At 34.3% G+C, this 14,730-nt stretch overlaps 1 protein-coding gene across 2 annotated transcripts in view; it reads right to left on the reverse strand.

Moving 5' to 3' along the window:
* The window catches only part of LOC138139911 (Kv channel-interacting protein 4-like), a 104,276-nt gene extending 89,814 nt beyond the window's left edge, over positions 1-14,462 (reverse strand). For both annotated transcript variants that reach the window (XM_069060498.1, XM_069060497.1), the window contains exons 1-2: positions 14,369-14,462; positions 26-206 (exon numbers count right to left, since the gene is read on the reverse strand). In XM_069060498.1, the coding sequence (XP_068916599.1) occupies positions 26-188 (163 nt within the window). In that variant the 5' untranslated portion in view covers positions 189-206; positions 14,369-14,462. The remainder of the gene's footprint in view (positions 1-25; positions 207-14,368) is intronic.
* Positions 14,463-14,730: the final 268 nt, after the last annotated feature.

Here is a 14,730-nt window from a genome sequence, read left to right on the forward strand (position 1 = left end):
AGTGGTGCGAATTGCAAAAACTCACCTTTTTCTTGGTGGAATTGCTGCTTGACATATCTGTAGATGCGCTGGTAGAGAGACAGTTTTCTGTTGGGATCCGTGTGGCCACCTGTTGGCGAGTTGTCGTTCTGAGAGCGCGGCGATCGTTCACGTTTTCTGTAATTCTGGTGTGCTACCACGCTATACATAGCTGTTCATCCCTCAACCTACAAAACAATATTTTGAAATTTAACGAGTTATAAATTTTAATTTCCGTAGTTTTGCAAAGTTTTAAGTAATTCACTGAGATAACAATTAACAAAGCAAAACGGCTGAGCGACATCATATAATTATCGTTGTAGTTGGGTGCAAAGAAGGGCAATCAAGGTATTAAAAATTTAAATGAAAATTTAATCTGGGTGATCGAATTTATGTGAAAATAAGAAGTATTCTGCAGGACCAGAGTGCAGCGTGATTAAATTTCTAATCGCTACTTACAAAACGATGAAATTAATCACATAAAGTATTTTTAAGCAGTACCCGGTAGGAGGGAAATACTTTGGTACAAAAGATTTTAATTAAAATTTTATCGCTAGTTGCAGAGGTTTATCGGCAAATTAGCGAAACGGAATTGTATATCACAGGCTAATGAAGAATATGAGATGGAATGCACTAAGCACCCCCAAATTGACTGCAATTACGGGTGAGCAACGTCATGAAAGATTTAACTAATTCTCATCCGAAACACGCACAACCAAATCACCAGATCAGTATCATAATGAAATTAGTTAATACGGATGCTTCTCATCTAGCAGTTTAAGCAACGATGACTTCTCCGAATCGCACCCTCACTCGGCGATATGTGACTAGAATGAGGAGGTATAACAAGAATTCGACAACTTATCACGGATTTGCCAAATCTTCCATTTACCATGAATATTTAGGGTTGAGCGAATCACGCTCTCGACTATTGCGGATTTTTCAACGACCGTATTTACCAATTTTGATATCGATTCGCTCAAATCTAAGCACCGGTCACAAGACGCATCTATCATCATTCTGAAAAATTAATGCTCGTGCGCTGTTGCTGTCAGCCAGGCGTTAATTACTGATGTCAATGAAATTTTGAATTATTTTAAAATTAGAAAATTTCACCAAATTTGTACCCTCGTCTCAAGCACTTAAACGCGTTTTATACATTGTTTCCGATTACGTCAGGCTGGATTAATAATAATAATTAAAAATCTGCATTTGTATCCATAATATATGTTAGCAAATTTCAAAGGATTTGGAAAGAGAATCCAGCTTAAATTAGAGCAACCCTTACACGAAGCTTATGCTGATTTAGAACGCCTACGATATCGAACAAAAAACTAGGTACTTAATCTCTTTTTTATCAAAAATTATTTCTCAATTACGGCATTTGAAGGTACATGATGACGACATAACCTCAACTTTTACGTACTTGGTAATCAGTTTTTAATTCTTTTAAATTAAACTGTATTGCAATAAAATTAAAATACATTGCACACTAATACTGTTCTTCAAAAAATAAATTTAATTATTGTTTTTTTTTTTTTAATACAGAAACAAGCAGTACATGAAAAATGCGAAATCATGTTTTTTAAGTTTCTCAAATTTATCTGAACATATAAATTAAAAAACTGCAACCAATTGTTTATTTCTAAGATAAACAGATAACAGCTTAAAAGATTTTTACAAATCTTGTATGTAATTAATTTTTACTTAATAAAAAATTACAAGTGATCGAAATAGCTATTGTTCTAAATAATTCAATATAGACATTACGGGTTCACGAGAAATTCTAAAATTTCAGTATTCAACTGAATCAAAACAAAAAGATCATTTGATAATCTTGATCGAAATTTTAAAAATTCTAAGAAGTTGTAACGGAATGCCATAGTAGTAGTTTATAACTTAAAATGTGCAATAATTTCTAACAAAACTGAAAAATGAAATATATTATTACATTATTTAAAATTAATTATACATAACAAAGGCAACTGTGTATTAAAAAATAACACAGGTGGCTACATTCAAGATTGAAATTGTAAAATAACTGTTTATTTTACAGATACATAGTGAAAATAAATTTGGATATTTATCTCTTGCAGTAAAATTCAACCAACGAAATTGAAATATTTTTGTAGGTAATCAGATCGTCTACGTTATCTTTTCTTGTCAAACTTTGTCGACTTATACAGGGTGTCTCAAAATTCGCGAATTCCGAATTCAGAGCGTGGTAGGGGTTAGTTCAGTAGTCCAAATATGGAAATAAAAAAAAATCGGGACTCCCCCACAAAGATACATTGGTCTGAAGGTGCACTGTTTGAACTGCGTTTTCTTCAAATATAGGCTGAAATTTTTTTGAAGAATAGCTTTACTTTGGAGCAAAAAAATTTTAAATTTTTGTAATTTTTCTTAAAAATGAAACGGCAATGTAGCTACAATAGTATTTTGTCACTGTGGATATGCAGGCTGCTATGAATTGAACAAAATTAGAGTGCTTATATCTTCTTCAGATAGAGCGAATTTTTTTTCTAAGTATTTACGGGCTTCACTGGGTCCTTCCCTACCACTCTCTGAATTCGGAATTCGCCAATTTTGAAACACCTGTATACATACATAGCTCCATTTCTCGTTCAGGACTCTTTAAAAATTATTATGTATTCGTAACAGACCCAACTTTTTAGAAAAAAAATATCATCCCTCCCTTCGACGCGTCGAGGTTTGTTATAAAGTTAAAATTATAAAATTAAGATTTTCAAAAATTTCAATTTCTAGCAGGTCGGCAAATTCTTGAATTAAGAAGTTGACTCATTCGGACTTGAACGAACTTTTAACGAATTGTAGCCTAAGGGCTGGAGTTTTGGGAAAATAATTAATAAAAAATCTCGCATAGAAAATTGTTGAAGTTGCTGGAGTAATTTCACGTTTAAATATTGTCACAACTGGTGTGTTTTCCTGTATTTCATAAAGTTTATAAACGTTTACTTAAATATTTTAAAATATCGTTTCGCCCGCTCATTTTTCTAAGTATTTTTAGAGCTCCACTGGGTTCTTTCCTACCACGCTCAGAATTCGGAATTCGCGAATTTTGAGACACCCTGTATGTATTTTGTCTCTCTTGTTGGTAATACTTCACGTATGTTCTAATCCCACCAAGAAATCACCGACACCCTCTCAAAATTCATTAAGGGTAGCAGTTTAAAAAATGTACGGAAGGACAGTTTTGTGACTACCCTGTATATATTTTTAATATCATAAAACAAGTGTCTCGGTGTGTATTAAACATAACTCAACAATACCACAAGCACGATACGTGAATATTTTCAAGCGGCTGTAATTTTTCACTGTGCCGGTTGTTCAACAGATAAGTTTGCGCTTCGTTAAAAAATTAATTTTTTATGGAAAAACCGTCGACCTTGTTCTTTAGAATCGTTGTATGGCTGAATACCAGCAAGAGACCACCCGTTGTCGCATTGCGGTTGCCACAGACCACGTCATTTGGGATATGTATATTGGCCCCACATCCTCCTCGGTGATGAGTCCAAATCGTACAGTAGTACAAGATGCAAAAACGAATGTCTTATTTGACGCCTCCCGAAGAGTCCGATTTTTAGGCAATGTCGTATTGTTTCTTAGTGACAATTTATCGATCTTCTTAACTATGGCCCCAGGGTATCGAGAAAATGAAGCTCTCTTAACCACTAAAGCATGAGTGTAATTTAGATTTGCCCTTGGAAATTGCCTTGAAACTGTCTTATGTATTTACTCCAAAAATACGACGAAGCCATGATCGACCCACGGCAATATACAACTGCTGTCAGTACCAACAAACACAAGAGCAAACACTAATTTACCAGACATCACGGTTCTAATAGGTCGTCCTAATTAGAACTGAGATAATTACGACGTGGCCCAAAATAAATCCCAAGAAATCACTGGCAAAAGGTTTCATCCTTCACTTATTTTTTAAATCGTAATTATACGCCGAAGGTGTGTGACTCCGTCAACCTTGCTTGTCAGCCTAAAAAAATTCATCTCCCAAATAAAAAACACCACAAGCACGTAACACGCGCTCAATTAGTTCACTTTTTGAACCATTTAATTTTTTTTTCAAAATTTTCTAATTATAAACCGGCGATAAAGATACAATCCGTTCGTTACTGCTTCAGCCCCACAACGACACCTTCCAGCTTCCTAAATTTCCGAATTTTTTTCAAGTTTGAATCTACTCTCGTTCAGTTAAAGTTGACATTCAGTGTTGCATAAATGTGAATGAGAAAGGATATCTTTCTTTGCAAGATAATTTTTGAAAGTTTTGTCCAATATTAGCGAGTCCTCTTGGGTAGTCATGTGAGTTAGGGACCGAGAAAATCGAATTAAAAGATAGGGGCTTAATTCGAGTTATAGTTATAGTCTTATGTACAGGGTGTTATTGAAAGTTGTACTTACAGATATTTTATCCACGAACTACTGGCTTCATGTAGAACTCGGAAAAAATATCTAAAAAATTCTATGCCAAAAAATAAAATGACATTTATTTTTTGAGCTACATTTTTTTTTAATTGCTTTTAGTCTTCTACGTTGTTAAACAACCTCGTAGGTGAAATTTCGGCACATTTTAAAAATACACCCTGTATATAATATTTTATAAAATGTACGCCAATGCGCAGTAACCTATAGGAAATATGCTTTAAAACAAGGAAACCGCATTGGTGTACGTTTTATAAAATATGATATACAGGGTGTATTTTTAAAATGTGCCGAAATTTTACCTACGAGGTTGTTTGACAACGTAGAAGACTAAAAGCAATTAAAAAAAAATTTAGGTCAAAAAAATAAATGTCATTTTATTTTTTGACACAGAATTTTTTAGATATTTTTTCCGAGTTCTACATGAAGCCAGTAGCTCGTGGTTAAAATATCTGTACAACTTTTAATAACACCCTGTATAGTGTAGAGCGGACAAGCTGTTTATTCTTTGGTCTTTGAGTAAGATTTCGAGCTATCAGCTTAATTCTGTTATCTTTGGAGGACAGGAAGAAAATGGAAGTAAAACGTACAAAAGATAGTGAAACGATCAAAAGAGTCTTTAGGCGCACAATTTATCGCGTACATATGTGATTCCGAGTGGTATAAGAAGCTTAAAAGCGCGATTGAATGACAAACGCAATCTTTCGGGGGTTCACATCGAACATTAGTAATAATCCCGGGAAAATCGACGCCATAAAGACCGTGGGTCGGTCAGCGTTTGCTCTTAAACATTGGTCCAGCGTTCAGAATAATAGGTCGACGCTGTTTTTCATTTGATTCTCTCCCGTATGCACACCAGATCGAACACATTTTTTTTTGCCTCAAATAGTGAACCGCTTTGATCAGGTTGTCAAAGCACAAAAGGAAAGGCTTTGTACACTTCCAGGACGGTCCTGGATTAATTAGTCAAAAAGTCCAATATGGAAAGTGTCAATAAAAGCGATATTGGATTCGGTTAACAACAGTCGATTATTAGATAGAAGAAATCGTTTCTGTGTGTGATGTGTTTTGGACGCTTCCCATAAAAGTTTATAACGAAATTTCCATTTTTTTTCCTTGGAAATCGTAAACATTAACCGTCCCCGGCGTACTGTTTAACTTATTCAGGTCCTGCGAAAACTTTGTTGCTGTTTCGTCGACATCTCGCAGATAATGTAATATGAAAGATGCCTTTCATGTGCCGTTTTTGCACATGTTTGCAGGATTTAACCACCGGTTTCGAGATAGTTTAACGTCTTACCTGCCTTTGTGGCCTTCCAACAAAACGTTGCATTATTTTATTTCACAATTAACTTCGACACCGGCACGGTTTTCCAGTTTCGTCAGAAATGACCCCAACGAATTTGATCAGATTCGGCAAATCGAGCAAGTTGGAGAATTTTTTAATGCGAGGGAGCGCCATGACAGTGCCTTAAAGAGCATACTTGAGCAGTTACTTCTGCGAACGGACCGGATTTGCATATAAGCAATCAGAGCTTTGTTGTTGAATTTTTAAAAGTCTCATTAAAAAAGTAAAAAACAAATCGGGATCAAAGAGAGTTTTCGTTCTAGCATTAATATTCATTATATAAATTCTCTCTTAAATTTGTTTTTTAAAAAGTTAAGAAGTCTCAAAATGAGAGTAAATAAAGGACAGTTATTTGATGATTACGAGACGGAATTATTTGAAGATTTTTTCATATTAATTCGTTTAATGAAACGTACTAAGCCCCGGTATTTAAACGTATATTCGGAACAAAACAGAAAGCTCATTAAAGACAAAGCAATAAAATCGTGAAATTGAAAAATATTCCCAAATTATGTCGGTTCGTTGTGATTTATTAAATGTAAACTCGGGAATCTTAAAAGCTTCAATATTGTACTTTACAGCGTTCTGAAGTACCCCAATAATGAATTTTGGTTGGCATAATTGGATCGAAACCCCATTGTTGTTATTCGTACGACCAATCCTTGTTGAGTGGCTAAAATTTTCATAACTTCATTTAATTATTTGATTGTAATTAACTTTTCCATTCATTATGTTTGTATTAATTATTGCTTTTAAAGTTGCTAATTCAACGTGGGTTTCTCCTAACTTTGTTAAAACTTGAGAACGCTAAATCAATAAATAATAAAACACGAAGAGGAAACGTAAAAATATATTTCAACGTTTCGAAATATTTTTAGCATCCCCTAACGAGATAATGTGTGTTTGTGGGGCTCATAATTGATAATGTGTACTATAGGACGAAAACAAATTTTCCAGACGAATGAATAATTAATAATTGTTCCATTTATCTCGACCTCATTTAAACAATTCATCCGATAATTTCCCCAACATTTGCAAATTATCCAAAAAAAAAAAACACACAATTTACTTACTTTACTGTGATTTTTTGAGGTTTTTTTTTTCGTGTTTTGCCGCATTCGCCAGGGTGACTTTTAATTCGAGAAACTTGTGAGTTCTTCGAGAATACTTTACGAGTACACCGGCTTCGAAATTTCCACCTCAAAATTTAATTTTCTGCATCGAATTTCTCCGTTAGATACATGTTACGACGTGGAGGTGTTCATTATGTCTACAAAGGCTCTCACTACCCTAAACAACCATTCTTGTGACAAAGCGTACTTGTAAACTACTGTTTATTTTATTCTATCTGTTCTAATATGACTTATTCCGATTAACCCCATTTAACGACGACTAACAATAGACCGTGCCTCGCAAGAGACTGCCTCGGTACTTTGTGCGAACAAATCTCTTGATCACAAATACGTCTCTTTTTACCGGGGTATGCGGCATAAACAGAAATTAATTAAGAAGCGTCCAAAATATATTGCGTTTGGTTAGGCGAATAAGACATTTTATTAAAAAATCCGGTTACGAATGAAATTACACTCGACGTATTGTGTTTCAAACATGCGAATTTTTTCCCGGGGCTCTCGTCCAAACCAAACCGCACGTCACCGAAAAATCGGCCAAAATTAGTGCAACGAGTATGAAACCGAAACTGCAGTCACGTCCGACGAAACTAAAGAAAGTTACGAGTTTATGAGTCTGGAAGTTAGTTCATCTCTATTGTACATGATGAGAAAATATGGAGCTGCTACAAAAACCAAGTGTTGGGTCTGTTGCTATGGAATGAGACCTACATTCTGAGTTCGCACACCTTTCACGAAAGCCGTTTAGGCTCATTTTGGTCGAATTAACGGTTTTCCACCGAATGAAAGAATTGCCAACGTCGTTTGGCGAATTCAGACAATTACTCTTCCAGCTCCTCCCTTTTCAAGTTATGCAAGTACTGCAGGAAATTATTTCGAACGAGAGGGTAAATTTACTAAATTCCATTATTCGAATAATATTTTAGCAACAAATGAGCCATTGTTCGTCGAGATAATCATATATTGATTCGTCACGTTCAGATTACGACAAGTCAAACTGTTCTCACTCACCCTTTCGCACAATTGAATACCTCTGTATAATCCGTATCGGCGCGATATTCTTCTAATTTTTTAAATTCTGCCAAAAATATTTTGATCTGGATGTGGAAAAAAAGAGTGTGTGCTTAAGACCGCACGACAGAAGTGAAAACTTCTATGATGCTCGTTACTGATTTTAAGTAATATGTAGGCACCTATTCTATAAAAAATATATCATTATGGATGACTTGGAAGAATAAGGAGCAAGGCATGAATAATTAATATTATTTAAATCCAATGCTGTTTTTAAATAAACATGAAAAATCTGTATTTTTCAATAGAAACTGCAAATACGTCCGCTTTTAGAGGTACACTCTGGCAAAATTTGTGAGGTTAGGTTTGGATGTTTAAGTTTTATTTTCTTGACGAAGATATTGAACACAACACCAGTCTTCGTAGCAATACCAATACCCTGTATAATGATAATTTGTCCATCTTCCTCTTCACATTTTGCTACACAAATTTTTCGAATAGATGAATTGTTGAAGCCATTCATCTGTAAACTTACAATACATATTTGTCGTGACTTTATCGTTTATATTATATGTATAAAACTATACAGGGTATTTCACGAGTGATAATGAGCCTGACGGAATAATAAATTCAACCCACAATACATTTTCAAAAAAAGCCGAACATTTTAATGACAGTAGCCAGCTTTTTTCGGAAATATAGTGTGGGTTGCATTTTAAATTACGTCAGGTTCATTATCACTCGTGAAATATCCTGTATATATATACAGTTACTCCTGCAAAATTTAAAATTGACAAGTGATGCACAGTTGATTGTTTTTCGCTCGCTCCGCTAAAAAACTCGACTCCCTTGATTTTAGCTTGCCGTGTCGTGCTACGAACGATTTTACCGTGTCACATGAAACTAATTCACTACCCGGGAATAAAATGTATGTGGCGCGCCTAAAGAAGATTTTACTTCAAAAATTGTCTTTTTTGACGTAAGAAATGTTGATTTTGGTTCGGAGCGTGTTGTTAATCTCGTGAAACAAACTGTTTAAATATTTTAGTCGAAACGTATGTGAAAGATGCATGTGTCCTAAAATCGAAGCTCGTCGAACACCCTTAGACTGCCATTTAAATACAGCGGACCCCGCTCTTAAACATTACCCGGAATTATATTGTTACAAGTTGGAGATGATACCATTAATTAAGCGATACAGCTTTCATTTAACGTTTGTTTAAAACGCGATAGCGACTCCACAACATTTACCACTTACATACACGAACTTAAAGTTAATTAATTTTTATTAAGATAGTATATTTTGAATATTTGCCGTAGAATGAGCCCATAAAAGTAACTCAATTGTTCCAGCGCCGTATCTTTAATGAAATGAGCAAGATACAGAATTTCAGGCTCACATTTTATTAGTCCACACCGCACCACTACGAAAAAGACAGCTTAGGGACAGGTGGAATCGTCACTCTAAGAAAATTTCCTAAATGAGTGTATTATTTTTTAAAAGTGATAAAAACAAATATAAATTTGAGAGTAATTAATTGATAATGACGAACTCTCAAGTGTTTTGGAAGTTTCACCCGAATCAATAACGTAAATTAACAATGAATACGTTCACGGTAAAGTTCAAAGGATGTGTCCGATAAAAATTGTTGTTAGAAGTAGATACATAATAAGAGTTAGGAAAACTTTAGCGGAAATGAAAATTTTTATGGACAGTTAATTGATATGAGGTTTCCAAGTCTAGTAAGTCCATAGAACACCGACAAACTTCATTGGTTCTGAATAATTATCTACAAGCTTCAAAGAGCAAGTAATTAGTGAGGTCTTACAATGATTAAACTCAGTTTATTACAAATAAACCAGTTATTAACTTGAGCCCAAGCAAGCCCGAAGCACATCTTCAGCGTTCGGAAGAATTCCCGGAAACTATCAGCAGGAATTAGCTGGAAGAGGACCAAAAACACTTTTTTCTGCGACCGCTAATGTAAATCTCGAAAATCGCACCAACAACCCCTCCAGTAAACGCTTCCTTACGCACGTGTACAGTAAATTAACTCCGCCCACTACTTTTTAGTCAATTTTACGAATTAGCGAAATTATGATGGCAGCACCGTTGCTAACCAAACATTTAAGAATTGGAAAGAAAAGAATAACATTAAAGCAATTTCGGAGAATGTACTGTCGGCATGTTTCGAAGAAATTTCCAATACAATGTCAGATTGGCAGATAACCTGTATTTAATCAAAATTCAACAAATAAATTAACAAATTAAGTTAATGTAAAAGGTGTTCGAAGTGTCTACCATCGACTTCAAAACATCTGCAGCGGCGACAGAATTCTTTCCACACTCTCCATAAATGAGGAGCATGTCAGTCTTTTCGTCGTTATTGTAAAAACACATTTATCGAATTGACAAAGATTTTTTGCTTTAACGTCAAAGAGACAAGACTAAGAGCCATCGTGGATTCAGTTATAATTATTTTCAAAATTTGAAATCAAGATATTGTTGCAATGTGTATAATGTGTTGCGGTAAAAAAAAGAAATTCAGAAGTACCCCTCTCGTGAATAACCCTGTATGAGTGTGAACAACCAGTAATTCTTAAAGTCATGTTTTATTTGTTTATGTCTCTATGTACTTGTCTTTTTAGAACATCCTATGTAATAATAATTCTAAAACAATAATTTGCAACAACTTATCGGAAAATAATACTTTGGTTCAATTCAACTATTCAGCTAACAAATTGGACAGAAAGGTTAATAGGTATGGTAGTCTTCTAAGTCAAAAAATGTACTTGTTTATTTGTTTCCTTTATCTTACTTATAAATTTCGAAATTGTAAAAATTAAATTTTTTAAAGAAACATGTGATACATATCTCCTAATTTTCTACTAATCCCCCCTTAGAAAGACTTCAGGTTGAATGGTTTTCCCGTTGACGCATTAATTTGAAAATCGAAATGAAGCAACTTAAGTTTTTGCCAATTTAAATTTTGATTTTTAAAAAATGTTTGAAAACTTGAACTGTTTATTTCTATTGCTATGTATTCTGCATGTTTCAGAACACCCTATAAATAAATCTAAAGAATTGTCGACGTGAACAGTGCGTATTTGCAAAGGTTCCATCAGAGGAGGCCAAAAAATAATTTTTCAAAATATTTTAAAACTAAATAAATTGGACACAAGTTACTGAAAATAATTCGCGAAGAATCTGACTGATCAGATTTGAACAATAAACCGTTGTGGGTGTGGAATCGTTTCGTTCATCAAAATGCCGTCATCAGGATACCATACCAGAGCTAATAATTCGAAAATTCCAAAATTCTCGGAAACAATTCGTAACAGCTTCTCATTTTTATAAATTTGTGTTTTGTCAAACGATTCCGGATGCATTTTTCTAGTCTATTTATTTTTCTCGGGTCCCATTAGCTCCGAAAGTTGTCCCTCTAATTAGACATCTTTCCCCGAAAATGAAATTTATTATAGCGCAGAGAGTGAATTTTCGTACAATAACGTAACCTTTCAGGTCTCTCTTTTAGCGTTATTTCATTTGAGGTCCGTTTTCCGCTGCCAGTTGAACATGATTACGACATACACTTCACTTATATTCTGACAGAAGCTAAAAAAGCTTGAAATACTTTTCCGCTCTCTTTGTTTTTAATTTTCCAGCAATAAATCAACTGTAAAATAAAACCGGACGATTATTTTTTCACTATTCTAGACACATCTCAGCTATTGACGAAGCAAGGAGACTGTAGAAATGTATATTAAATGAGATAGTCCCAAGAAACAAAGGTATACGAAAAATCAAGTCGTACATTTCCTCCAAATAAAAATGGTAATGAATAAAGCATTGCTCTCCGGACGGGTTGAATAAAGTACTCTTAAAAGTTTTCTGTTGAGAATTTCTTATTCCGACCAGATCTTCCCCTTACAATATTTATACAAGAATGTGACAAAAATATGATGCACGCTTAAGTCAGGACGTGATGACGGCGATTTTCTCTTGATGATTTTTAAAATTTGCAATATTTTCCCAGCAATGTTCCAATTTATCATAATACACTGCCGTTCCACGTTTTTATTATTAAAATCGTATCTACCTCCTAATAATATGCGCCAATCTAAAATTACATTCAAGTATCAAACTCAACATATGGTTCTGAAATATTCTACAGTGGCCTGTCAAATATTTAAAAAAAATAATATTTTTACATGAGTTAATAAATTCTCCCACGGAAAGCAAAAATCAAACACGTATTGAAACAGAAATTCTTTGATAAATATCTTGCCGAGTTCGCATATGATTCATAAAAAAATAGTAACAAAAAGCACAAACACGAAAAAACTGCCTTTAGAGAGCGCGATGACGTACTTACAGATCTAAGATTAAATTTAATTGGAGACGATATTAACTTTTTTGGCTTCCTCAACTCTAAATGACATGTTTACACATTTTGAACAGCTACGGTATCTTGATTTTTACACACTAATCAAACTATCTGTCATTTTACCGCACGGAGTGTGTAAAATACCACAAAAATTTTAAGCTTTCGGGGATCTCCAAAAAAAACTGTTAGCTTATCATAAATAAAGTCCATTTATACTAAGACAAAATACCGCTGACTTTTCGAAAATGAACATAATTTAATTGTTTTCTTCTGAAAAATTGTGAATTCTGATCGCCCCATCTGGTATAAATTGTAAGCATATCAGTTATCGGTATAACAGATAACTTTCTGGTATTTTATTAATCAAATGTCAGTCTTTGACAGGTTTTGCAAAATTATTGGTTACAACAAATTTCAAATTTGAGAAAACGAGTTGTCGGCCAAAAAGATTAATACATTACTAATGCGGTAGGCATTTTACATCGCTCGGTTTTTGTTAAAACACTCCCGCTGCGCGGTTGTGTTTCAATCTAAAAACCTCGCGCTGTAAAATGTAGCCTACCGCATTTGTAATGTAAATAACTATTAAAATGGGATGAAAGTACTCGCTTTTCGGATGTCATTAGTACAACAGTTTAACGGGGTAAAACAAATATTACAAACCTATCCCACTTCCTAAAATTAATAAGTGCAAGTTATTTTCGAACAATAATTTAAAGACGAATCATCGATGTCATTCAAAACACCTTAAAAGTGCAAGTATTCTTTTCAAAATGAATAGAAAAGAAAAACAACAAATTTCTGCAATTGATCCCAACTTTTGATTTTGGAGTAGATTTTTTGTATTCCAAAAGAAATTCAAAATTTGAGTTAGCGAGTTAGACTAATGTAAAACATGTTCTTCACTAAAATGTTATTTAATATTCGTTACAATGAAGTCACTTATACTATTAAAAATTTTGTAGCAGGTGATTTAAAAAAAGATAAAGACTTAATATTTCACCTGTTTCATAAAATGTTCGATAATAATTTCGAATGTAAATACATACAGGGTATATCTGAAATAAGTGTGTTAATTTTAACCAGTGGAAGAACTCGTCAGTTTATGAAATTTTTTCTCTATAACATTTTTGCGAAAAGGTATTACAAATTGATTTAAAATTTGGAATAAATCAACCATCAAAGTGTATGGGTAAGGGCGAAAATTTTATGTTGTGATAGAAACGGAGCCTTGTCAATAAAGTTACATTGTTATAGAAAAAATTAAATAAGTAGAATAAAAATTCTCATGGTTACAAAAACATAGAGACTAGTTAGTCACCCAAAACGACTCGTTTGGTAAAAATTGGGGGATTTTGCGAATTTTGCAAACTATTACAGAGAAAAGTTTCATAAATTGGCGAGTTCTTTCACTGGTTGAAATTAACACGCGTATTTCAGATACACCTGTATACATAAACTTTAACTTTTGTTTGAAAATTAAGTTAGTTTCGGTTTTTGAAAATTTTTCATAAAAATGTCTATTACGGTTAGAAAAATAAAAACGTGCAATCAATCATATGTTTTATTTTATAATTCGAGACAAACACAATACCATGCAACACAAAAACATTAAAAAATTCAGGTGTCTGTTATAAAATACAAAAAGTGTTGAAAGTGTGAAAAATTGTTTCGTTTGAGTTAATGTGAGCAAACAAAAATTAAGAGTTGTATGAATTCGATTTAAAGTGTGTGGCAAAATGTACAGTCGAGACCGCAAGTCCACGTGTCCCTCTACTTCAGTCAGTTAAAATCAGCAATACAGTGTTTGATCTGGCGAGGCACGTCTCAAGTCGTATTAAGCTTTGTTCTGCATTATTATTTAAATAGTTTTCGAGGACACCCGACAAACTATGAATGAAAAAACCACACCGAGTAAAGTTGCGTGGTGGTAATTCAGGAATTATAAAAATTTCGGTCAGTTCCTGGCGTGTTTGAGAAGTGGTCCGAATGTGACAGAAAATTCCACATACCATTCAAGGGTGCACTCACACTTGTTGGAGTTTGGAAGTTGACGTACCGTGCGCGTCCGCCGATACTGACAGGACTCGAGCGACAGCAGGATTGGGAACAGGACGATGGAGCGCTTAGCGTCGTGGAAACACGTGAATACTGCAGGCGTCGCAACTCCCCTAATGTTGCACCACGCCGGTCTATCAGCCACAGGACCGGATTATAATTCACTCTCCCTCTCCGCCTGACAACGCAATGCGATAAAACCGCGCTGATTTATAAACGTTTTACGGACCTGCTGTAGAATACGCGAAAATCGGCGATCGATCAGAAGAAACGAAGGCCCGAAGGCGAGTTTATTAATTTTACCAAAATATAACCG

The sequence above is a fragment of the Tenebrio molitor genome, chromosome X (genome assembly GCF_963966145.1).
Source record: "Tenebrio molitor chromosome X, icTenMoli1.1, whole genome shotgun sequence".
Classification (NCBI taxonomy): domain Eukaryota; kingdom Metazoa; phylum Arthropoda; class Insecta; order Coleoptera; family Tenebrionidae; genus Tenebrio; species Tenebrio molitor.